Raw genomic sequence first — 27,549 nt, forward strand, 5'->3', positions numbered from 1 at the left:
CTTTGCACACAGTGTCTGTTGTGTGCAGTGATTATCTTGCAAAGGTGAAGTCAATGTGATATTTGGAAGCTGAAGTCGGACAAGGAAAACACAGTTGGATACTTAGGATTCAAGTATCACCATCACAAAAAGTCCAGTTTGGCTTAAAATGGAAAGTGAGTATGTTAGAAGGTGATTCTAGAAATTGGAATGAATGTAGGGAGCTGACTATAGGTTGACATGATTTCTAAAGGCAAAGTGAGAATGCTTTTATGTGAAAAAGCTTCAAAATCACTTCTTCTGTGGCACCTTCGAGTGCTCCTCTCAATAATTGATTGATCATTATCTTCACTGACTGACTGACTGACTGAGTTTTCTTTGTCTGTCTGTCCTCTTACTCACTCTCTGCTGTTCTCTTTCTACTATCTGATCGTCTCTCTCTCTCTCCTGTCTGATCTCTCGGCTGCCCCTTGCTCAGCAGTTTTGTCCGTTTTCTTCTTCTTCTTCTTCTTCTTCTTCTTCTTCTTCTTCTTCTATGCTCTCCTTGGTGATGAACCATATCATTTGTGTCATTGGTGAGTTCAGTTTGCCATCTTGCCCAGTGAATGATTGACACTGCATAACCACTCCCAATCTTTGTACAGAGTGAAAAAAATTTTCAGTCTCATGGTGACTGGCATGTATCCTGGGAATTCCCACATCACTCTCAGGTGTTCGTAATTGCGGCACTTCACAGCATGGGCAGGTGGCTCCCCAGCAGATTGCTTCAAGTGTTTGCCTGCATCCATGAGTTTTCAAGAGGGCTGTTAATCAAAGGAAATGTCATTGCCTTGGTGAAGTGTTTCCATTAAAAAACACGTCAAACACTTCAGTTAAACCATACCTGTCTGGCTTTCAGGTTGTGGCTTAATTGGACCCCTCTTGTCCTGAACATCTGGTGATGAAGTATTACAGGATATTGAATATACACAAAGCTGGGCATCATGACTGTTCCACAGAAGAGTGTCACAGAAATGATGAAAAACCTGAAATGGCATATACTTGATGATACGTACCGAATATTCTGTGAAAGCCTACTTACAAAGTTTCAAGAATCATTATTGACAAAGGAACCATGCTTATTTGTCATCAATGCTAACATTCAGATTTATTATGTATGCAGGGCTTGGCCACAAATCAAAGTGACAGAAGTGAGCACTCCAGATGGCTATGAGTTCAGAAAAAAATGGCATTTTTGGCGTGAATTGGGCAAGACGTAAGCCACTTATGTTAGCATAGTTACCAGGCAGTGCTTGGCTCAGCAGGAACAGTACAGACCAGTAATCTGAGGGTTTGGTATTGATCCCTATTTGGAAACATTTTATTTTTATGTTATTTGCACTGCAGATGGACCAAAATAATGTTTAATATATCGTTTGTATTGATATTTTTGTAAAAGGAATGGGAAGGAAAGACGAAGGAAAATTTGGGATTGCAAATGAATTTCTAGGAAGGGATTGTGAGGTATACACGAAAACAACTTCTTATATAAAATTAGATGTTTTTATTATTTTACAGTTGATGATACACATGTGCTGGGGCAATATTCATTGTAAAACAAAAAGCAGTTATTCTCGTGGCATCTTTCATACATTATAAAAGCCACAGTTTTACAATTACATGGTTGGCACCAACCATGCATAACGCGCATCATTTCACATAATATTGGCAAGTATAGCTGGTTACGTATGATGGAATGTATTTTGATACAGTCTTCTCTGGATGTGACTCCCTTTTCTCTCTTGATGAGTTAAAGAGTTATTTTTTAAGCTTTTTGATCAAATTCTTTACTGGATGATAAAAAAATATACATCATAGAATTGCAGTACTGTAGTGCATTTGGGGTGCTATACGACAGCAATCCTTCATTTTGAAAAATCATATAATTGTGTGATTGGTTGTCCTCCCTATGAGTCGGTTAACAGAAAAAACATGTTTTCCTGCATACAGGACTGTAGGGCTTCATCACATCAGTCAAAAACTTTTTGTATAAAGCTGTCATAGATTTCCCAGATTTTGATGAATGATGACATTCCTGTATTTTGCCACTACTTATCCACCATTTTTTGAGGCCTTGGCATATGTAGAATGTAGCTAATAATTTTCTGGAAAGGGTTGCAGTATATTGTGCTATACGTGAGTGGGCCACTTTGTTCATATCCTGTCATTTCACAAGGAATACATTTGCCTATTGATGGTTCGTGTTCAGTTACAAGTTGATTGGTACTGGGAATTTGGAAAGAGAACATACAAGTGTATTATACAGGATATAAAAAAGAGTATTTCGGTTGACATCAACAAACGAGAATTCTTGACATACCTATTTGATTGGACTCTTTAATTACAATTCTGTTTTGCAAAATTATTTTCTGTGCCCTCATGGACGCTGTAAGTACAATTCTTTGTTGGATATTTATGTGCAATCCCAAATTTTCCTGTTCCTTTCCATTCCATGCCTTTTATCAGAAAGTTAATACATTCAATATGTTGACCAATATTTCGATTCACCTGCTGTGTGAGTAATGGTAAAATGGAAAATGAAACAAAGTTTCCAAATAGGGAATCGGGCCTCTCACCCTCGGATTCCGTTCCGTGCTCTTTCCACTGAACCAACCATCGTCTGGAAACTGTGACATAAATCATAAATGGCTATGTATCACCCGATCCACATCAGAATTCACCCTTCACCCCCCCCCCCCCCCCCCTTAAGGAACAGTTGACCATCTGGAGCTCCCACTTTTGTCACTTTAATTACTGGCGGCCAAGTTCTGCATGTACCCTAAATTTGAACGGTGATGAAGATTTGGTGTAGGTAGTCTTCTTCTTCTTCTTCTTCTTCTTCTTCTTCTTCAGCTTCTGCCTTTGTCCCACAGTTTTCACAGGGGCAGCAGGGTTACTATCAGATTTGGCATGGTTAATTTGAACGGGTGGCCAGATGCCCTTCCGGGGCCAGCGCGCCTACCTGAGTCCAAGAAGCAGCGCATTAGTGCTCTCGGCTAACCTGGCGGGTTTAGTGTGGTCTCCTTGTGAGTGAGTAATTCGTCGAAATACTACTGTCACCCATGTATCACTTCTATAGGGATAAGTGAAGGCAAGATTACACATATTACTGCACACAGGGGCTTTTAAATTATCATTCTCCACAAGGGAATGGAATGCGAAGAAACTTCCTAGTACAGTGGAAATATCATCCATCATGCACTTCACAATGGACACACACACACACACACACACACACACACACACACACACACACACACACACTGAAACAAAAAACAGTAACCTATATATGTAAACAAAACAATATAACAAATGGATGGCCAGCCTAGACTTCTCAAACCAGGAATCTATCCGAATAGATCGCCAAATTTTGTCACAGAAACAAAGGCGTATATATTCATCCCTGATCCAAAATGCAACAACTTCGGTTAACTTTATGAATTCCTCACAAACATATCACCTACGTACTCAGCAATCAGACTGTACAAATGAGCCATCATACTGTACAACTGGAAGACCTTTATCTTTCTTGCCACATCATCATTCATTATGCATGCAATGACATGCAAGGGAATTTCCTGATCAAAACAAGTACAGAGTAAACATTAAATCTCCAGTCATTAACAACATGCCCAACTAACAATTCTAGAGCCAAAAACAAATCTGTAGTCAGTAACTAATGAAATTAAGATAACTCACTAACAAAACTCCAAACACAATTCCAATACAAACCATACATGTAATACACAACACCTGACAAAGAACACTACATCACTTCAGTCACACACCAACAATACTCAGAAGCAAATTCAAAACATCAACATTCAACAGTAGAGACTGCCAGAATAACTACAGAGCACATCTTCAGATACATTCCACTTAAAATCTGCTGGCAACAATGATGTCACATACCACAACATAGTTATATCACATGTCAAAGCAAGTGACCGGTACTGCACATTTGAGTTGACCCAAGCAAATGACTGTTCTTTAACCTGTAGCAGGTACTTCTTTAATTTCTCTTCACACTAATTATGATCTAATAGTGCGTAAGTCAAAACCATGGACTACTGCAGTTTCACTTTTCCTCTACATGTTTCTTACACTTTGCCTTTGATAGACCAGAGAATTCATTTAATCACATTTTCCCCCATCTTGCCTGCCTATTTGGCACCAAACCATTGCAAGCAGTTAGTTTCTCAAAACACTTCTGATTTTCAGAGGTTAAATTTGTATATGGCTTCATTACAAGTCCCAGTACAGTTGACAATTACTACAATTTCTTTTCTTTATTGGACAATATAGTTTTGTTTTCTATAGCATTTGAATACAATAACACAATAAACCAATATTTGATGAGGCAGGCAGTTTTGTTCAGATCGTTATTTCCACCCTCAAACTGTGGGTAACACACATACAGCATTTTGACTCTCTTTGCCACATGATCTTGTATAGGGTGACACACAGGAGACGGACGGTTTTTAATGAAATAATACTCAGCCAACTTTAAAATTAATGCACGTTTATTTACACAAAATCAAAACTCATTATTTGCCATTTTAGTTAACAAAGTTATTTGTGAAAAATGATGCCGTCAAGGGGATGTCCATCATTTTGAATACAGGACTCAAGTCTCTTCTCAAAATCCTCCATCACACGGACTAAAATCTCTGCAGGGATGGCAGCAATTTCTTGAATGATTGCATTCTTCAACTTGTCCAAATTTTGTGGTTTGTGGTTATAAACGCAGTTCTTAAGGTACCCCCACAGAAAAAAGTCACATACTGACAAGTCGGGAGACCTGGGAGGCCAAGGAACATTGCCCAAATGTGAGATAATCCGGCCAGGAAACACGCATCTAAGAACTGTCATTGAAGTGTTTGCGGTGTGCGATGTTGCCCCATCCTGTTGGAACCAAACACGTTTTAAAGGGATTCGTCGTGTTCTTAGTTCTGGTTTCAAGAATGTTTCAAGCATACGAATGTAACGAACTAAATTAACAGTAACTGTGGCCCCGTTCTCTTCAAAAAAATAAGGTCAATAATGCTAACAGAGCCAAGAGCACACCAGACTGTTACTTTTTCTGAGTGTAGAGGACGTTGGTGGATAAGGTGTGGATGCTCTGGAGCCCAGTAACATAGGTTTTGCTTATTCACGGTCTCGTTTAAATGAAAATGAGCTTCATCACTCATCAATAAAATTTCATTTTCATTCGATCCCAAAATCACTTTCATTTTGTAAGTGAAGTCTTCTCGTACAGCAAAATCAGTTTCCTTAAGTTGTTGGACAATGAGCATTTTGTAGGGATGGAATTTTAATTCTTTATGCAAAATTCATCTAACCGATTCATGATTGATTCGTAACTCACTAGCATGATGTCTAGCTGACCGTCCTGGGCTTCTGACTGCCGCTTGCCTTATCCTTTCAACATTTTCTGGTGTTGTTACTCTGCATCTTGGGCCAGGATGCTTCTTATCCAGTGTGTTTGCAGTTGATCTGAAGTTTTCCACCCATCTGAGGATTGTGTTACGGCTCGGAACAGCTCCTTGTCGACCGACACTAAACTGCGCACGAAACAATCGCTGCGTAGCAATAATAGTCTCACCACTTTTCACGAAACTGTCATAGACAAACACTCGACGTTGCAAGTACCACTGCTCCATAGTGACTGATTAAATGAAATGGCGTCTTGTGTGGATCAGAACTATCCCCAACATGACCATCTCCCACCACCACGCCCTCAGTACTACGCAGTTCAAAACTGTCCGTCTCCCGTGTGTCACTCTGTGCATAGAAGAGCATTTTCCATTAAATTTTTATCTATTTCTCCCTACAGTGCTGGGTTGTAAGAATATTTACTTATTTCAATTTTTCGCCTCTCTATAGTGAAACAAAGAAAGTCTTTGTGAGTGTGCCACATCTTTACCAGTCTCCCTCTGTCTTCCTCTCCCTTTCCCTTCCCCCGCCACCCCCACCTCCACCCCTACCCCACCCCTCTCCCTATATCCTCTTTCTCCCTTCCTCATGTTAGTATGTTAGTTGCTTTTTAATAGGTCACTATTAAAGTAGTCAGAACCTCTTCATTAAAACATAAACAGTTGGCTTGTTTACCCACAAAATGCCGCCTCATTTGGTGTCTGTCAAATTGAAATAAGTGAGAATATGGATATTTCAGTTTTAGTCACAGAACTTCATATAAAGTTAATATCCGTGTTTGCCAATACAATAGTTTATTCTAAAGGCCATTACACCTTGTAAAAGTTTCTGACAACCTTTCTACTGCCAAATCACTTATTTTGTAACAAGTAAAGGAAGTTGCACTCTTTTTATATGGCTTTGAAATACCCGTTCTTGCTTGTTAAATCAAAAGTACTTTCATCTAATTTATGAGCTGGAACTAAATCTTACACAATTTTTGTATAATTATAAATAGTAATTCACACTTCAGAAATGTAATTCCGTACAATATTTAAGAGAGTGGTTGTTTGAAAATAAAATAACTGTTAGTTGTATCATATTTGAAAATAAAATAACTGTTACTTGTATCATATTTAACAGTCACAGTTTTAATGCTTGCAGGAAACAATATGTCTGGCCCAAGTCTTGCCCTCGCCTCGTTGACAGCCACTTACACTGATTCAGAGGCAGAAGATGAAGCAGGCGAGGAAGAAAATTCCCCAGGTGCTAGTAGTGTGAACTCTGTTGTATCCAACACAGCCACTCCTCCAGCGACAGCACCTATTACAACAACAACAACCCAAGTTTCTATTGTGAGCAGCAAAGTTGCCCGCCTTGTGTCGTACCATGATGAAACTGTGGTATCAGACGACGACGAGGAAGGCGGTCAGCGCGTCTCAGTGGGCAGCGAGGAGCCTGAAGATGGAGGCGAGACTCCTGCTGCAAACCCAGCAGATGTGAATGATGTTATATTGTTTTCTGAACCAAAGGGTCGTTGTTCAAATGAATTGCAAGAAAAAATTAGTAGACTGCATGAAAAGATGATGTCTTCTGGTTTGGACATGAATCATGTGATACAACAGCGGAAGGTTTGTAACATTTAATTATGACCTTTAGTTATTATCTCAGTTTTGTGTAAGTTTTATGATTACAAAAGTAGAATAATTTGAAGTCCCCGGTTCGATTCCCGGCGGGGTCAGGGATTTTCTCTGCTTCGTGATGACTGGGTGTTGTGTGATGTCCTTAGGTTAGTTAGGTTTAAGTAGTTCCAAGTTCTAGGGGACTGATGACCGTAGATGTTAAGTCCCATAGTGCTCAGAGCCATTTGAACCAATAATTTGAAGAACTTTATTGAACAGGAATAAAACAGTTTAAAAAACAAAAAGGATTATGTACAGAATTACTGTGAATTTTGTGTTTACAATTGGACTTTCCTCAATCATTTTACAGACGTAATAGAATTTTCTTAAGTTCATTATTTTTCTGTTAAGTGAAAAATGGAGCAGCTCCTCTCTCTCTCTCTCTCTCTCTCTCTCTCTCTCTCTCTCTCTCTCTCTCTCTCTCTCTCCCTGGTCATTTCCGTATGTACATAATACATAAATTACTCATTTGTTTTGTGCTTCATAAGCTGTTTGCTTGCTCCCTTTAAGTTGATAGGTTAGTACATTTATCAAATGGTTTAACACATTGAGATCCAATATTTGCTGTTGAAAGTTATAATTAAAATTTTTCTACTAATATGAGGTGTTTTCATACTCCATGTTGGCAGTAATTTAACTGTACCTGTATGAGATGCCTGTAACACAGTTTAATTTGATGATTTTTTTTTTTCCACAGTTGCTATGAGCTCTTTGAACAGCTGCATGCTACTTGCAACTATTAATTTTTAGGTTATTTTCATACTGTTTTCTCATTGTGATTTAAAAAAGTAGGAGCAGTATATATGATCATGAAGACTGCTAAATCGTAAGGTGGTGCAGGTTTTGTGTGTAGATGCATAATGTTAGCATGTTAGCTTATTTTATTGTAAGGATGTTAGAGTTGAAATGTCATTTAAGTTATCCACTGCTTCTAGCCCTATATGCAACCTGTTAGATACATGTAGAATATCTATGGCTCATGTGTGTGTCATCTTTATAAATATGCTGTGTACCTTTCTCATATGTGTGTATCATGTTGTTACAACAAAAAATCAGCTGCCCAAATCACTGTAATGCTATGGAGTTATTCCATAAAGAATTATCAGTTTTGAATCTCCCAGTCAGCTTCTTATTTTCTATTACAAATAACCTGAAATTTGTGCTATATATATCAATGAACCCAAAATCTTAATTATTTCATTCATCTGTCTTAAAACAATACTACATTAACTTCTGAGGTTGAATCTGCACTTGATGTACTAAGTGTGACAGAAAGATGCTTATGCATAATAGTATGCACTACCCTCTGTCCTCCAAACTTACAGGTGTTTATTGCTGTTTCCATTCCTCCATTGTAGGACCACTTGCAGAACTGCAGTGCCATCCAGTCAGTAACCAGTCAGTAGGTTTGATCTCTGACCAGTTCCTTCCTTTTGAGTAGCTCCATATGTGGACTCTAATAGTAACATCAGACTGTTTGCAAATTATGCTTTTAGCTATAATAAAATATTTTATGAAAACCCTATGTAAATATTTACCCAATCTTGGTAAGATTTCATGTTGGTGTAAAGTTTGATAGCTTGCCGTAAATTTTCATAAATGCGTAATAGCGCTTGTCACGAAAGGAAAAGAAAAACAGTATCCTGTGACAGCAACATCAGTAAGTCACAATATGAATAATTCAAGTCTTTTTAAATACCTGGTTATAATAATTTGGTGGGATATAAAATGGCTTAGTCTTAGGTAAACCAGGTTGAAGATTTTGGTTTATTCATAGAATACTAGGAAAAGACAATAATTCTGCAAAGGAGATTACTCATAAAATATTTGTACAAAGACTAACAGGAGATATAGAATGTGTACAAAGAAAGGGTGCAGGAATGACCCTAAGTTTTTTGACCCGTAGATGAATGCCAGGGAAATGCTGAAAAACCTCTACTAGTAGAAACTTGAAGGTGAAAGTTTCAGGAACCAGTTTTAAGCAGAGTCTAGGGTGTACTACAACCCCTATGTATAGTTTCCGTGTGGACCACAAACACAAGGACTGTATAATTACAGCACACGTGGAAGCATAGCATTTTGGCAGTCATTCTGCCAGTGTTGCATAGGTAAACAGAACTTTTTATATAAATGGGACATAATCTCTGCTATGCACTTCTTGATGGTATACAGGTTATTGATGTAGACATATGATGAAGCCTGTATACATACAGACAGTATTTTATGTTTATGCAGGCTGCCTGGAGAAAAATACAAATTTTCTTCGCACTATTGAGATTCGTTGTTTAAGTTTTATTTAATTTACTACATTGATTTTGTCCTCCCCTTTGAAGCAGGCTTGAAGCTCATCCTCGACTAACACACAATTCAGAGTTGCACGAAAAATGCAGCGTGGGATACAAAAACAGTTAATCTTCTTCACCATTACTGATCTTCCATAGCTCTAGATTTTGAGTAACTTGGTGATTCTTTTTCAATGTTCTTCCATTTAAGTTTTCCATTACCTCTTTCTCTTATATGTAAATATGAACCAGTGCACACTGCAGGCATTTGGGCACAGTTTGTAGCAGAATTTAACAGAGTAAATGAAATCTTCCACACTGAATTACAATTTACAGTGAACACGAAGTTCTTATACATGTATGAACAGAGCTTTAGTAGATAACATACAGAAACTGCCATGAATCTGATACAACATCCCTTTCACACTGAATCGTACTTGGTAGTAACACCAGTAATATATGGTGAAGGTACTGTATTGCTGATGCACAGGCAGTAATATGAGGCCTTGCTTTAATGTAATAAATTACAAGAAAATAACCATAATTTTGACTTCTTTTGGACACAAAGAGTAACTGGTTTGTGGCGGCATCAAACTGATGCATAATTACAATAGTTGCTACAGAGGTTTTTTATCGTTTGTCATCTGTTATATGGAGTGCTAGTGATATGCTAATGCATACACATTACATTTTACAGGTGTGAAGAAAGGTATAAAGTTGTTTATGAGCTAAAGAAAATGGATTGTGTCGCATGGAGAAGCAGAAAGTTTGGACATTCAGTTGTTCGAATGATGTGGAAGAGCAAAGACAGCTTGAAATGCCTGTGCTTGTAATGTGGGGAATGCCACATGGAAAGATGCAGCAAGAAAGTGGTGTTACACTTTCAGAGAGATCTTCTGTAATGTGAGTCATTCTGCAGATACAGGACAAGCACTCACTTCGATTACATCTATATAAATACTTTAATCCACAGTGGTGTTCATCAGTATACATCAGTATCAACAAATATATTGAAGTGTCAACAGTCAGATATTGTGCAGCATTTGCATCCCTGTGTTGCAACTGAAGTGGCCTGCTGTGGTTACTATGCACCCAAAATTGATGTATCCAGTAACAGATAGTCCACAATGACAAAAACAGTCCCATTCTGTCACTGACAACAGTCTAAAGAAATGACAGCATAAAAAAAGGAATATCTCCACAAAAACTGCTATGTGCTACTAATTGGAATACAGATATAACCTATCATTGCCGTGGTCACAGTTCATTAAAAGGGAGACTGCATTAAATAATAGTGGCTCAGGAGAAATCTTAATACTCCATGAAATGATAAAAGCTTGTATGAACTGTGTTGGAAAGTTATTGCGTATCTCCAGCATTTCCTGTACGTCGTTACCTGTCGCCCTTGTTGTTCTCTATGATAGGTCTCTCAGTAATGAAAATGATCTTAATATTTCCTTGGCTGTTTAAACTCCTTTTTCCAGATTTACTCAGCTGTTGAATCATGCAAGTGCTAAATGTTGACAGGCAGTTTCAGACACTCTAGAAGAATATCTTCAGTTCCTTACTTTTTACCATGCCGAGTAAATACATTTGAAATTGGAAGTAATGCTGGGCAAAATTTTGCATCAACCTGTAGTCTGATTAAAATAACTTTGTGATTGGTGTTTTAGTGAGTATAGTGGTAGTGGTGGAGGACAACAGATGAGTATCTGTTGAGAGGCCAGACAAATGTGTGGTTCCTGAAGAGGGGCAGTGGCTTTTTTCGTAGTTGCAGGGGCAACAGTATGGGTGATTGACTGATCTGACCTTGTAATGTTAATCAAAATGGCCTTGCTCTGCTGGTACTGCAAATAGCTGAAAGCAAGGGGAAATGACAGCTGTAATTTTTCCCGAGGGCATGCAGCTTTACTGTATGGTTAAATGATGATGGCGTCCTCTTATGTAACATTTTCTGGAAGTCAAATAGTCCCCCATTCGGATCTCCAGGTGGGCACTACGTGGGAGGCCGTCGTTATCAGCAGAAAGAAAACTGGCGTTCAATGAATCGGAGTGTGGAATGTCAGGTCGCTTAATCAGGCAAATAGCTTAGAAAATTTAAGAAAGGAAGTGGATAGGTTAAAGTTAGACGTAATGGGAATTAGTGAAGTTTGGTGGCAGCAGGAAAAAGACTTCTGCTCAGGTGAATACAGTGTCATAAAAATCAGATAAGGTAAATGCAGGAATAGATTTGATGATGAATTAAAAAATGGGAGTGTGGTTAAGCTACTACAAACAGCATACTAAATGCATAATTGTAGCCAAAATAGACAGGGAGCCCATGCCTACCACACTAGTACAAGTTTATATGCCAGCTAGCTCCGCAGATGATGAAGATATTGAAGAAATGTATGATGCAATAAAAGAAATTATTCAGATAGTTAAGGGAGATGATGATTTAATAGTCATGGGGGACTGAAATTTGGTAGTAGGAAAAGGAAGAGAAGGAAAAGTAATAAGTGAATATGGACTGGGGGTAAGGAATGAAACAGGAAGCCACGTGGTAGAATTTTGCACAGAGCATAATTTAATCATAGCTAACACTTGGTTTAAGAATCATGAGATAAGGTTTTATACATGATAGAGACCTGGAGACTCTGGAAGGTTTCAGATAGATTATATAATGCTAAGACAAACATTTAGGAACCAGGTTTTAAATTGTAAGACATTTCTAGGGGCAGATGTGGACATGACCACACTTCATTGGTTATGAACTGTAGACTGAAACTGAATAAACTTAAAAAAGGTAGGAATTTAAGGAGATGGGTCCTGGATAAACTGAAAGAACCAGAGGTTGTAGAGTGTTTCAGTGAGAACAGGAGAAAGAAATACAGCAGAAGAAGAATGGGTAGCTTTGAGAGATGAAATAGTGAAGGCACAGCTCGGGATTAAATAGGTAAAAAGATGAGAGCTAGTAGAAATCCTTGCATAATGGAAGAAATATTGAATTTAATTGCTGGAAGGAGAAAATACAAAACTGCAGTAAATGAAGCAGGTGAAAAGGAGTACAAACGTCTCAAAAATGAGATTGACAGGAAGTGCAAAATGGCTAAGCAGGTATGGCTAGGGGACAAATGTAAGGATGTAGAGGCATAATCACTAGGGGTAAGGTGGATACTGCCTACAGGAACATTAAAGAGACCATTGGAGAAAATAGAATCATGTGTATGAATATCAGGAGCTTAGCTGGAGCAGTACTAAGCAAAGAAGGAAAAGCAGAAAGGTGAAAGGAGTATATAGAGGGTCTATGCAAGGGCGATATACTTGAGGGCAATATTATGGAAATGGAAGAGGACGTAGATGAAGATGAAATGGGAGATATGGTACTGCGTGAAGAGTTTGACAGAGCACTGAAAGGCCTAAGTCAAAACAAGGCTCCAGCACTAGACAACTTTCCATTAGAACTACTGATAGCCTTGGGAGAGCCATCCCTGAAAAAACTGTTCCATCTGGTGAGGAAGATGTATGAGACAGCTGAAATATCCTCAGACTTCAAGAAGAATTTAGTAATTCCAGTCCCAAAGAGAGCAGTGTTGGACAGGTGTGAAGATTACCGAACTATCAGCTTAATAAGTCACAGCTGCAAAATACTAACACAAATTCTTTACAGACGAATGGAAAAACGGGTAAACGCTGACCTTGGGGAAGATCAGTTTGAATTCAGAAGAAATCTTGGAACACACGAGGCAATACTGACCCAGTGACTTATCTTAGAAGATAGATTAAGGAAAGGCGAACTTAGGTTTCAGCATTTTTAGACTTAGAAAAAGCGTTTGACAATGTTGACTGTAATACTCTCTTTCAAATTCTGAAGGTGGCAGGGGTAAAATACAGGGAGCGAAAGGCTGTTTTCAATTTGTACAGAAACCAGTTGGCAGTTATACGAGTCGAGGGGCACGAAAGGGAAGCAGTGGTTGAGAAGGGAATGAGACAGGGTTGTAGCCTATCCCCGATGTTATTCAATCTGTATATTGAGCAAGCAGTAAATGATAAAAGAAAAATTTGAAGTACAAATTAAAAACCGTGGAGAAGAAATAAAAACTGTGAGGTTTGCCAACAACATTGTAATTCTGGAAGAGCAGCTGAACAGAGTGGACAGTGCCCTGAAAGGAGGGTATAAGACCGACATCAACAAAAGGAAAACGAGGATAATGGTATGTAGTCGAATTAAATCAGGTGATGTTGAGGGAATTAGATTAGGAAATGAGACACTTAAAGTAGTAAAGGAGTTTTGCTATTTGGGGAGCAAAATAACTGATGATGGTCGAAGTAGAGAGGATAAACTGGCCATGGCAAGGAAAGCATTTCTGAAGAAGAGAAATTTTTTAACCTCAAGTATAGATTTAAGTGTCAGGATGTCGTTTCTGAAAGTATTTGAAAGGAGTGGAAGTGAAACATGGCCAATAAATAGTTTAGACAAGAACAGAATAGATACTTTTGAAATGTGGTGCTACAAAAGAATGCTAAAGATTAGATGGGTAGATCACATAACTAATGAGAACGTACTGAATGGGATTGGGAAGAAGAGGAATTTGTAGCACAACTTGACTAGAAGAAGGGACCGGTTGGTAGGACACATTCTGAGGCATCAAGGGATCACCAATTCAGTATTGGAGGGAAGCGTGGAGGGTAAAAGTTGTTGAGGTAGACCAAGAGATGAATACACTAAGCAGGTTCAACGCAGTAGTTACTAGGAGATGAAGCAGCTTGCACGGGATAGACGAGCATGGACAGCTGCATCTCTGGACTGAAAACCACAACAGCAACAACATAGGTAGAAGATAGTCACCAGACAGTTGTAGTTCTTTCTTGGGCACCACGTGCTCACACTTTTTGCAGGTAAAACAGAGTTTCATCAAGTGTGTCTGGCTGTATGCCAGCAGCACTGTCTTCCCCCCCCCCCCCCCCCCCCCCCCCCCTCTCCCTCCCCTCAGAGTTATTTTGTTCAAGCTATAATACATGGGCTAGTTTTTATGAAACTTTCTTTTCTTTTCCTTTCCACATCTTTGCGCATTTCATGTATTTCTGTTTTTTATTTGAATGTCATCTTTCTGTTCCTCAGGACTTTCGGAACCCAAGTATTTATGAGAAGCTGATTCAGTTCTGCAGTATCAATGAACTCGGCACAAACTATCCCGCACATGCGTACGATCCATTGCGCTGGGGAAAAGAATCATTTTACGAGGAACTGGCACGTGTTCAGAAGGCAGAAATGGAGCGTCGAGAAAAGGAGAGGCGTGAGAAGACTCGTGTTGAATTTGTTTCTGGGACAGCCAAACGTCCTGCTGGAGGTGCAGGGTCAGGGGAGGAGGATAAAATGCGTCGGAAATCAAAATGGGACCAAGTGGGTACATTATTGGCATCCAATACAACAGCTGCTGGTGCACAAGCTGGCATTCTAAAGCCAGGTCTTGTTCAGCAGCCTGCACTAACTACTTCAGCAACTGGTACCAAAGGGACTGTAATTTCAGCATTTGGATCTCTGCCTAAGAAACCACGAATATAACTGTTAATTTGTACAGAACTATAAATTTATTAAACTTTTCATTAGATTGATGCCATATATTTTTGTGGTATGTATGTGGGACACTCTATATGGTATGTTTGTACATAGCCTTCTGATTTTCTCCCTGTATTCCCAGTCTGAAAATAAGACTTTTGGATAAAGGCCTGAAAAGCAATTCGTGAAAACTTTGCTATCAAAATTTTTGCCTTTTTCTGAAAGATGGCTGCTTTTATTTGGAATATAGCTTTCCTGTCATGGGATTTGAATTTCCTTTCTAATTTACAGGGAAATGAGTACAAATAAGAGGGATGATTTTTGATGCTGTTAATCAGTGAAATGTCATGCTTATTTCAAACATAACTATTGTATGTTCAACAATTCATTGTGTTTAATCCTCCCTACTTCCTAATCTTACATTCTTTTCTGAATGAAAAGGAAAAGTTCTATAATACTCATTTCTTCTAGTAAACATTCCATATTTATTCCACTATGAAACCTTGTAAGAAATGTTATCAAAGGGAGGCAAGTAACTTTTTTGAAGTATTGGAAACATATGCTGACTACCAGAAGTGTAAATTTAAACAGTTCATTGTACAACAACAAAAAATTTACAGTAGGGAGAAATGTAGTGTAAAATTAAGTCATTGCTCTGGGAAGATAGTTGTATCACCTTCAACTGAGGCTGGAGTACATCCATTTATGTAAAAAATAGTCCAGAATTGACAGTTTTGATGTATTATACTACTACTTCTTCATTATTGTTCAAACGAGGCCTCATTTTGTGCATTTATTATATGATGAGTAACAAGTATTGCATTGACTTTCTGCTGCTTTGGGGCAACTCACCTGCACTTTATTTATTCCATTAAAGGCATTTTTTGAGACTATAGGAAGAAACTGCTTTTGAAGCAGTGAAACTGTACTGTATTGCAATTAATATGTATCATACAGTGACATACCTGCTTATTTTTATATCAGAAGTGTGTTGGCCACCATTAACTGATGTTCACATGAATGGAAATTTTTCATAGTCCCAATAAAAATTGCTCCAACACAGACAGCTGAGATGTTCTTTTTATTTTCTTTTTTACCCATTTCTTAAAACCCCTGTTTTTAGAATTACTACATTATAACTTAAATCCATTTATGTTATGTTAAATTAAAGTCACTTGGATTAGCATCATTTGTTGTGTGCTCATCGCATGAGTTCATCCCTGAATGATGACTGCTTCATACTTTTTCCACAATACTGCAATCACAAGCAAACTGTGCAATAACAGCAGAGATTGTAGTGAATATTTGTAATTGTATTCATTACAGATGAGTGAACACAGCCTCATTTATAAAATAAGCAAATACTGTGCATCCTAATAGTGATCTTTTTGTGTAAAAGAGCTCTTATTGTAAACTGTTGGAAAATGGTATAAACATTCCCCCAATTTGCGTTTTAGTAACCTTCTTGTGTATGAATGATTGTTCGTTTTGTTTGAAGTATTATAGTATTATTTAACTAGATTTCTAAGATCAGCTACATTTCTATGAATTACAGTGTACAACAGCTACAATAGAGTTATTAAGAAATACGAATAATTCAAAGTGTTGTGCTGTTATGTCAGCTTGTGTTGCAGTATCAATCAGTCATAAACCTGAAAATCACACATTATTTATATATTTTCCTCTGGATTCATAAAAGCTCCATTTCTGACAGTATAGGTTTCAGCTATTTTTATAATTGAGAGAGAACATAAGAAATGATTATGTATTTTATTAGCTAAGTCAAAACTAGCATCTACATCTATAGTATATTAACAAAATAATGTCCAACATATACAAGCTAAAAAACAAAAGAGAAAAATAGGAATAATGAATAACATAATCTGTTGTGTAAATAAGTGTGGAAAAAGTATGCTGTATATTTAAAAGTTTTTGAATGGTTAGGCAATGGGATGTCAGCTACAGATTACTGTGATGAGGCAGCTATAAGCTTTACTCTTTTTTCGAAGAAAGGGGTGTGTGACAAAAATAAATTCATCACACATGTAACAATTTGTTAATATTACTTGCACACAATTTCAGAGAATGCAGTAAAATCTGTGTAGATGTTATCTAGTATCCTACTGTTAATTTCTCAACAGTGAATGACACATGATTGATGAATGTACAGAATGTCTCACCTTACTCTGCCACCTCAAATATCCCTGGAATAACAATAGATATTCAAAAACTGTTTTCACCAGCATGAACATATGGCAGGGGCTTAGGAAACCAAATACTATGTGAAATTTTAAAACATAAACAAATACTATTTTCAAAAAAAACTTGTGTATTTTTAAATGAACACCCCCTATTATTTTGTGTGCAATTAATAGCAGGAAAAATCAGAAAAATCATTTCATTCATTGCATCTCAATACGTCAATTACATCCTGAGAAATTGCAAAGTGAAGTTAATGCTTAAAATAAATGAAGCGCATGTCCTGAGACTCAAGCATGCACCTCAAGCTGCCGATCATCGTGATATGATTGATGAACTACGTCAGTTGAGTGTTAATGTACTGTGTGGTATTGTATGACACATCATTGGCCCATATTTCATTGATGGCACTCCTAAAGGGGGATAGTTTAGCCCCTTCTTCAGCTGTACCGTACTGGAACTGGTCCACCTCTTATAATGTGTCATAATGGGGCATGTCCTGCGCGTAATGTTTATTGTTGCGAAATGACAACTAGTGTTACAGTTAGTGGTAACACACTTGGATTCTCATTTCTAAACCTCGTGATTTCTGAAATACGTAGCGTGTAAAGGATAGCAACGGCACCACAGTGTCTGACGTAATGCATCACATGTAGTACTGTGCTCAGAGCAGGTGTTGTCTGCACTGGTGCCTGTATTCTGCCATAAACATACCAGTATCACCATGGCATGCTCTACCTTTGGTGTACAAGTGTCTCCTAATCTGGTCTGCTGAACTGCTCTCATACTGTAACATAATTCACATATGTTGCCGCAGTAAAACCTCTTTTCTTGTGCCTTGTTACATTTGCCATCATCTAGTCGATATGCCAGTCTTCAGTAATGAAGAAAAACTGGATATTATTTTAATTTATGGTGAATGTCACAGAAATGCAACCGCAACTGTGACACTGTGTGCTGAATGCTACCTAGATCGGCAGTGTCCGTCACATTGAACCATTGGCAACATCTTCAAGACACTCACGGAAACAGGAAGCTGGGCTCCCACAAAATGTCTTACGCTAGCGACTGGCAATGGGAACAAAATTGCTGTTCTGGCTGCTGTAGTGCACAGTCCTCAGGTGGGTGTACGAGAAATTGCACGAGGCGTAGGAATAAGCCACAGTAGTCTGTGCAGAATCTTGCATCGGCATCGGTTTCATCCATTCCATATGTCACTGCACCAAGAACTATACGGGAATGACTTTGAATCGCGCATTTCATTCTGTCATTTTGCACTTGAACAGTTGCAAGGTAATCCAGTATTCCTAAGCAATATGTTGTTTACGGGCGAGGCTTCATTTACAAATCATGGTAATGTGAATCTGCAGAACATGCACTACTGGTCTGTGCAAAATCCTCACTGGATTTCAATGTTTGGTGTGGCATCATTTCTAACTATATTATAGGTCCCTATTTTTACTGTGGAACATTGAATGGACAGCAATATGCAGCATTTATTCAACACATACTAGCGCTTCTCATGGAGGATCTAGGATTGGAAACTCATCTATCAATGTCTTTCCAACATGATGGGTGTCCCACACACAATGCAAAAGTTGCCAGAGACGTTGTAGATGCGACGTGAGGATGGGGTGGGGAGGTACTGTGCGATGGCCAGTACGGTCCCCCGACTTGACACAGTTAGACTTGTTTCTCTGGGGCGCAGTGAGAGTCAGTGTGTATCAAAATCCCCCAATTACAGTAGAAGATATGCAACATTGTATTATTGCGGAATGTGTGGCAATATCTGTAGAAACTCTACACTCTGTGCAACACTCTCTCGTTACCCATCTGCAAACGTATTGATGCAAACAGAGGGCACTTTGGACAAATGTTGATGTGACACAGTTTCATTGGTCAAGATGTGAGTGCATTTTCTATGCTGGATGTTGTGCACAACAGTACAGTTTCTGTGGGCGACAGGCACTAGTAAACGTGTTTAGCAAAGTGAATTCAAGTGTGTTATCTCTAATTGTAGCTCTAGTTGTCATTTCTCTAGAATAAGCATGCATTTACAATTTGAAAAACGTAACTTTGCATTGGACGTGTTACTTGTTTATTTTTGTGGGTTGTGCATACCTTCCCATTGTGTGAGCCCCTGACACAGGGAGCATGAGGTGTTCGCTTGAGTCTCAGGATGTGCACTTCATTTATTTCAAGCGTTAACTTCGCTTCGCAATTTCTCGGGATGTAATTGTTGCAATGCAGCCAATGTCATGATTTTTGTGATTTATCATGCTATTGATTGCATGCGAAATTATAGGGGTTGCCCATTTAAAAATACACGAGTCTGTGTTGAAAATAGTATTTGTTTACAGTATAAAATTTTGCATAGATGTGGTTTCTTAAGCCCCTGCCGTACATTCATGTTGGTGAAAACCTTTTTGGAATATCTGTTATTCTTCCAGAGATATTTGAGGTGGCAGAGTTAGGTGAGACACACTGTATACCTGCACATAATTTTGCACGAGCTTACATTAATAAATCTGGAATTAAAAGCTAAACATTTCTGAAATGATTCATTACAAGAAAATTACTTTTGTTCTATTTTTCACACTGAAGTGTCCACTTTTGTATAACTTGATAGATATTTGTATAATATTAAAGATAAATAATTGCTTTGAAGAGTGAGAGGCTGTTTTTACAGTACAATTGTACCCATTGGTGAGCAGTTAAAAATTAAGATTATTGAATAATTTTGTATGATAAAGGAAGTCAGCCAGTCTCTCTCTCTCTCTCTCTCTCTCTCTCTCTCTCTCTCTCTGTCTCTCGCCCTCCCCTCCCATCCCCACTGTGGTTGTGTAGATAGATATAAATAGATTAACTTGCTGAACCTGTTTAAAGTTTAAAACTGTTATCTGAGTTTTTATAGTCACTGGTGATATCTCCAGCATTGGGAGATGAAACATTAGTCACAGAAGTAGGCCTTGGACCTTGGCCTAATGTCCATACTGGATGTGAAAGCATACATTGTATGATTTGCACTTAGCATTCGTTGGCCTTTTATTGTCTTTAAAGATGTGTGTGTTAATGCATGTGCAATGCAATACACTCGGGCAAACATTTCTTGAGATAAGTCATGGTACAGTTATGGTGTATTCGGTTAGTGGCCACCAGCTGTAAAAAACAAATGATTATGCTGCACAGTCAGTTTTCTCATCCAGTGAAAGATGTGTGAAACATTGTGAATAATAATAGTTCGAGAGTGTGAATATCAGTGTCCTTATGGGGCAGTGTTTTGACATGGTGCCACAGAAAGAAAATTGGACAGTATCAAGTCTCAGCAGTGCAGAAAACACTCCACCTGATCTTCAAATGCTCAACAAATATGGCAACAAGCTGCTGGCAAACTAGCAAACTTAAATACACAGTGACCTTTCATGTAGCTTCCACAATGCTGGCATGCTTAGTCATGTTCTCACAACAGAGTGGACAGTTGGCAGTCTTTTATGTCTGTAAGGAAGTTTGGTCATGGTGGGTGGAAGTGGTTGAGCATGGGTGGCAAAAATCTTATTCTCACACATTCATGATCTGTGTGGCAAATTAAATAGAAGTTCTCTATGCGTGAAAGACGACCAATGCACAAAACATTATTCAAAAACATTTATAAATGAAACACTAACTGAGACGGATATCCCAAATACAGGCATCAACCACAAGGACAAGGCAGATTCACAGAAAAAATTAAAATACAAGGCGATGAAGAAAGTGAGATTAACAGTTAATGGGTAGTTTCATACAGTCAGCTCCTACCTAAATCTCTTCAAATTTCTACCTAAAGCTATTCAAAGCCCATATTGATGTTGAACATTGCTGAACTGTTAAATCCATCAAATATCTATGCAAGTATATCAACAGAGGCAGTGGTATGGCTGTCTTTACAGACCAGAGAAGACAAGCATGTCATGATAGTACAGTATCAAAAGGGTCATTATATGTATCAATGGCAATAGAGTGAGTTGGCGAATTTTAGGTTTTCCAGTGCATGATTGAGATCCAGTGGTTTTTCATTAGAGAAACAGCAAAAAAAAGGTGTGACAGAACACCGGCATGAACAACATTGACAACTTTTTTTTAACTACGCCTCCAATTGCTGGATGGGTCGGCAGTCATTTTACTGCAGAATCTGATTTTTGCCAAAACCGTTCTGTATAATGGTACAAGACTATGCATCAAACAATTGCAGAATAATAAAATCGAAGCCAGTATAGAGACTGGCAAAGAAAATGGGCAAACAATATTTATAGCGCAATACCTTTAATATCATCTGGACTGCCCTTCAGTTTAAGGTGATGCAATTTCCAGTAAAGGTGGCTTGCAGCATGACCATCAACAAAGCACAGGGCCACAGATATTGTGGTGTTAACTTTTAAAATCATGCTTTTAACATGGTCAATTGTATGTTGCATGCTCACAAGTTGGATCACCTTAAAATTTTTTCATTTATAGTCCAAACAATAAAACTGCAAATATAGTGTATAAGCAAGTGTTATGAAAAAATTAAAATATAAATATGATATCATTATAATAGAAGGAAACATTCCACGTGGGAAAAATTATATATAAAAACGAAGATGAGGTGACTTACCGAACGAAAGCGCTGGCAGGTCGATAGACACACAAACAAACACAAACATACACACAAAATTCAAGCTTTCGCAACAAACTGTTGCCTCATCAGGAAAGAGGGAAGGAGAGGGGAAGACGAAAGGAAGTGGGTTTTAAGGGAGAGGGTAAGGAGTTATTCCAATCCCGGGAGCGGAAAGACTTACCTTAGGGGGAAAAAAAGGACAGGTATACACTCGCACACACGCACATATCCATCCACACATACAGACACAAGCTTGTGTCTGTATGTGTGGATGGATATGTGCGTGTGTGCGAGTGTATACCTGTCCTTTTTTTCCCCCTAAGGTAAGTCTTTCCGCTCCCGGGATTGGAATGACTCCTTACCCTCTCCCTTAAAACCCACTTCCTTTCGTCTTCCCCTCTCCTTCCCTCTTTCCTGATGAGGCAACAGTTTGTTGCGAAAGCTTGAATTTTGTGTGTATGTTTGTGTTTGTTTGTGTGTCTATCGACCTGCCAGCGCTTTCGTTCGGTAAGTCACCTCATCTTTGTTTTTATATAAAATATAAATATGGATATACAAGACAAATTTAATTTCTTATTAAATTGAGAATTTTTGATTCTGACCCGTTTTATTTAAATAACAGTATTTCATCGCATCATGGATTAACTAATTTAGTATACACTATAAACATCATATTTCTAATGGAATATATGTCTGTATATATTTAATAGGGAGAATGGTCATCATACCATCAACTGTGTGATGTATCCTGACCTGAGCAATGCTGAGTATTGCAGCTAGTCTTTCAATAAAGATAATCAGCCACACACAAGAGCTAAAAGTGTTGCCCCAACACATACATTTTTATGTTCCTTGATGTTCAACCATTGTATGACATTTTGCATCACCAAAACTGGAGTATCACCATTATGCTCAAACACAGCTATGCCTACTTAGACAATGAAAAATTAGGAAATCATGGTTTGTCTCTGCCGTGATGCAAAAACTAGTTGACAAAATTATCAAGTAACCAGAAGTGTTGATGGGATGGGATGATGAACCATAATTTCTTATTTTCCTTTTGTGCTTTGAAAGCACATTGTTTTAAAGACTGTGCCAGACGATATGGCTGTATCTGCGAGGGTAAGTCAATTATTATCTACAAAGTAGTTATAAAATTTTATTGTAACCAAATAGGAAACTTACAAGAACATCATTTTTCGACGTAGTCTCCTTGCGTTTCAGTGCACTTAGTCCATCATTGTACAAGCTTCTTGATGCCCTCATAAAAGAAGGTTCTCGGTTGAGCTGCGAGCTAGAAATGCACCGCTTCTTTCACTGCTTCATCCGAGGCAAATCGACAGTCCCTTAATGCCTGTTTGAGTGGACCAAACAAATGATAGTCAGAACGGGAAAGATCGGGACTATATGGAGGATGATCCTGTCCTTCAAATTTGAGTTTCTGGAGCATTTCAGCAGTGTGGGCAGCAGTATGCGGACGGGCATTGTCATGTAACAACACAACACCTTTTGACAGCAATTTTCCTGGGTGACTGATGATAATATCGATTTGGCACCTAGATCTACAGCCTTAGACAGGGAGCATCTCCAACAAGATTGAACGTATTTTGTGGAAATATGATGTGAAATATGTTTTCTGACTTCCATCTAACATAAGTGTCCTTTAAGGTTCGGTTAAGGATGATCGTGATTTGTATAAGGTGGGTATCTATCATATTTCTTGAAGTTGTGGCATGTCAGACTATCAGGAGTGGTGTACTTAGCAATAGCTTCATACCGGCTCTTACGACATCTGAGTAAATTGGTTATTGTGTAAGGCTGGGTATTGGTCACCTTATGAAATATAACAACTTGGAATTCTGGCACGCAATTCCAGCTATTTGGATAGTGTTATTCAGAAAGCAGTTGAAATGAAATTAGCAAGTTACCTTGTAAATAGAGATGGGGTTTTTGCTCAAATTCTGCAGGACCGTGCTCCACCCTTCTTCAAAAAACAGAAAAAAACTCCGCCCAAACAGCCTATGAAAGCGCAACTGCACTGACAGGCTGCCGTGTCATCCTCAGCCCACAAGCATCGCTGGATGTGGATGTGGAGGGGCATGTAGTCAGCACACTGCTATCCGTGCCGTATGTCAGGTTATGAGACCAGAGCCACTACTCGATCCAGGAGCTTCTCAGTTTGCCTCACAAGGGCTGAGTCCATCCCACTTGCCAACAGTGCTTGTCAGACTGGATGGCACCCATCCAAGTGCTAGCCCAGTGATCTGACAGGAACTGATGTTACAACTGCAGGAAGGCCATGGCTTCAAAAAACAGAGGGACAGAGTTAATGCTACCTTGCTACCTCAGCCACTGTTTTGTAATGTGTGTGTGTGTGTGTGTGTGTGTGTGTGTGTGTGTGTGTGTGTGTGTTTTTCTGGAATTGCTCTGAAAACCTTGGTTTTAAGTTCACTTGCACAGCTGCATTTTACCCTTGAAAGTGACAGAGCAGTCAGCTGTCAATATATCGGCAGCTGTTGTTGACATCACCCAGCTGCATTCCCCTAGGTTATTTGAATATAAGGAGAAATTCAGGACTTACATTACATTTCTATTGAGAGTAAAATATCATTCACAAAGAGCTTCATGGAGCACTCGACATTATCTGTTAGGTCATTTATGTATAGGATGTGGGAGAAAAATAGGCTGATTTGGATGTGGCAAAACAGGCAGAGGATTATATTGCAAAGTATTTTCAATCACAACAAGAAAACCCTTGTGTATTGCCATTTCACACACTGTTCCTGGTTTGAAAATAATGTCTTGTAGGTGGCCACCATTGTTACGTTGACACTCAGACAATGTGCGATGTCAATCGTTCACAGCAGTTTCAGCATCTGTATAAGAATGTTTCTGTATAAAAATGTTTCTGAGTTCTGCACGAATTGTGTCTTTCAGTTCCACAATTGTGTGAGATGTCCAGCATATATCCTGTGTTTCAGGAACTCGTAGATGAGATAATCAGGGAAAAATTAGTTGTTAGGTTTGGGAGGTCACAAAATGACCCCATTCCGTGAAATGATGTGGTTACCACACACTGAGCAATGCTGCCATTGAAATTTGAGCACAGTGCTTTGCCGAAACAAATACTCATTAGCATGAATGTGTCAACAATGGCAGCATACTGCTGGGATGTGACTGTGGGTGCTCATCCATATTCATCTTCTAAAAAGAAAGATTATGCCCATTAAAGAGAGAGTGGACTACACAGTGACTTTCTGGCTGTGTAAGGGTCATTGATGGAGCTTGTGAGGATTATCCTCACACCAGTAATGGCAGTTTTATTTGTTGACATAATCGCCGAGATAAAAATGTGCATCATCACTCACCTACAGCAAATATAAAAAGTCGTAACTGTCCCCAATTTAGGCAACAGTTCAACAGACAGAGTCATTTGCTTTTCATAATCACTTTCATTTAACTGTTGCACAACCTGTATCTTGTATGGTTGCAACTTTAAATCACACTCCAAAACTCTGTTCACGCTATGACAAGACATTCCCACTGCTGGTGCAATTTGTCTCATAGAAAGCTTTGGACTGTTTGTTACAACATTTCGTACCTCCTCGTTTGTGTGAGCAATAACTTCTGGGTCCTCCTGGCAATTTCAGCCCAAGTGCACATCCTATTGCTTCAGAGTTTTTCACCCATAACCACAATTCATGTGGTAATGATATAAGATCATTCTGTCTAAGCTTGAAATGGCGACAGTATTCCCATCTAGCAGCAGCAACACAATCACAGCTTTTGTAAAAGGCCTTCAAAGCCACAGCATGTTCAGGCCCACTCCAGTTCTCTATTTCAGTAAATGGTGAACCTACCTGAAACATATTACAAACATTCAGTGTTGCCAATAACATCATTTCACTTTAAGAGACTAATTAAAACAGCCTATTTTTCTGTCACACCCTGTATACTGTGAACAGCAAGGGTCATATAAAATCCCTTGGGGTACACCCTGAGTTACTTTTAAATCTGAAGAGTTCTCTCCATTAAGAATAACACACTGACTTGTATTTGCTAGGATCTCTATTGTCCAATTGTAGAGGTGGTTTGAAGCTCCAGACACTCAAAATTTGCTAATTAGACAACAGTGCCAGACACTCCAAACTTATTCATTAGACAACAGTGCAGACTATCTAATCCCTTCCAGAAGTAAAGAAACACGGCATCTACCTGGGGTCTGTGGACAAACCCAAGCTGGGTTTCACCTGACTGTTGTGGGCCTGTTTGATAACCTTTTTTACAAACAGGAATGATCTCTGTACATTTTTCCAATCACTATGAATGCTTCATTCCTCCAACTACCTACAGATACTGCTGCCAGAACAGTAACAAGTTTTTCCACATACTCTATGTAGAATCATATAGAATCCAATCAGGTACTTCCAAATTTGCCAAAGATTTCAAGCATTGCCCTAATACTGACTGACTTCATTTTTCTTCTTTTTTTTATGCTTAGGGTATGTGTAAATCTGCATGAAGCTCTCCTTGTTTTTTGAACAGCTTTCTAAAACACCTGTAGAACCACATGCACATCTAAGGCATGTGGTAGTTTATCCATTTATACTCAACATTTTCAGTCTCTCGGAGGAATGTGTCATACTGACTACTCAGGTAATCTGAAATAACTTCCTTGTCACATTTACTATGTAGACATCCTCATATCTTTCTTTACATCCTTACTGACACCTACAGTCTTAATCTCTGATCTACTGTTCAAAATAACTTTTGGATAAAGCATATAAGAACGTCACACAATTCCCAGACCTTAGTACCCACCTTAATCACTTTAGTCTCCCACTAATCAATCAACTGACAGTATAACTATTAATGCGCAACTTTTTTTGTTTTATATCAATGAAGGCACCCCCTGTGATGATGAGATGTATGGAATACAATTGGGAAATAAATAAGTGAATGAACTAAGAGTGTTTGAAGAGTACAGTGGTAGCATGAAAGAGGAAATAAAAATAGGATACGTGGTAAAAGAAGTTTGTTTGTTGAATAACAGCCAAAAAGTATGGCTGTTAATAAAAAATGAAAACTTAATGCAGTCATTACAAAACTCATGGCATGGTATCACTTATAATAAAGTATCAGTTAATTCTGAAAGAGGGATAAAATACAGGGAGTGAAAGGCTATTTACAATTCACACAGTAACCTGTCTGCTGTTATAAGGAAACAATGGTTGACATGGGAGGGAGACAGGATTGTAGCCTACCCCAGTGTTATTCAATCTGTTCATTGAGCAATTAGTAAAGAAAACCATAGAAAGATATGGAGTAGGAATTAAAATTCAGGGAGGAGGAAAAAAACTTTGAAGTTTGCCAATGACATTGTAATTTGATCAGAGACAGTAAAGGACTTGGGAGATCAGTTGAACGGATTGGGTAGTGTCTTGAAAGAAGGGTATAAAATTAACATTAACAAAAGCAAGACAATGATCATGGAATGGAATCGAATTAAATAAGGTAATGCCGATGGAATTAGATTAGGAAATGAGACAGTTGTAGTAGATGAGTTTTGTTATCTGGGCAGCAAAATAACTGATGATGGCTGAAGTATAGAGTAGATAAAATGTAAACTGGCAATGGCTATAACAGCATTTTTTAAGAGGAAAAATTTGTCAAAACCAATTGTAGATTCAAGTGTTAGGAAGTCTCTTCTGCAAGTATTTTGAAGGAGTGTAGCCATGTATGAAATGAAATGTGGACAATAAACAATTTAGACAAGAAGAG

The 27,549-nt window shown here is 38.5% G+C and overlaps 1 protein-coding gene across 4 annotated transcripts in view; it reads left to right on the plus strand.

The window, feature by feature from the left end:
* LOC124798067 (SAP30-binding protein) overlaps positions 1–15,989 on the plus strand; it is a 40,106-nt gene extending 24,117 nt beyond the window's left edge. For all 4 annotated transcript variants that reach the window (XM_047261297.1, XM_047261299.1, XM_047261296.1 and 1 more), the window contains 2 exons: positions 6,598–7,064; positions 14,499–15,989. In XM_047261297.1, coding sequence (XP_047117253.1) covers positions 6,606–7,064; positions 14,499–14,942 — 903 coding nt within the window. In that variant the 5' untranslated portion in view covers positions 6,598–6,605 and the 3' untranslated portion in view covers positions 14,943–15,989. The remainder of the gene's footprint in view (positions 1–6,597; positions 7,065–14,498) is intronic.
* The last annotated feature ends 11,560 nt before the right edge of the window (positions 15,990–27,549 follow it).

Source organism: Schistocerca piceifrons, chromosome 5 (genome assembly GCF_021461385.2).
Source record: "Schistocerca piceifrons isolate TAMUIC-IGC-003096 chromosome 5, iqSchPice1.1, whole genome shotgun sequence".
NCBI classification, from domain to species: Eukaryota; Metazoa; Arthropoda; class Insecta; order Orthoptera; family Acrididae; genus Schistocerca; species Schistocerca piceifrons.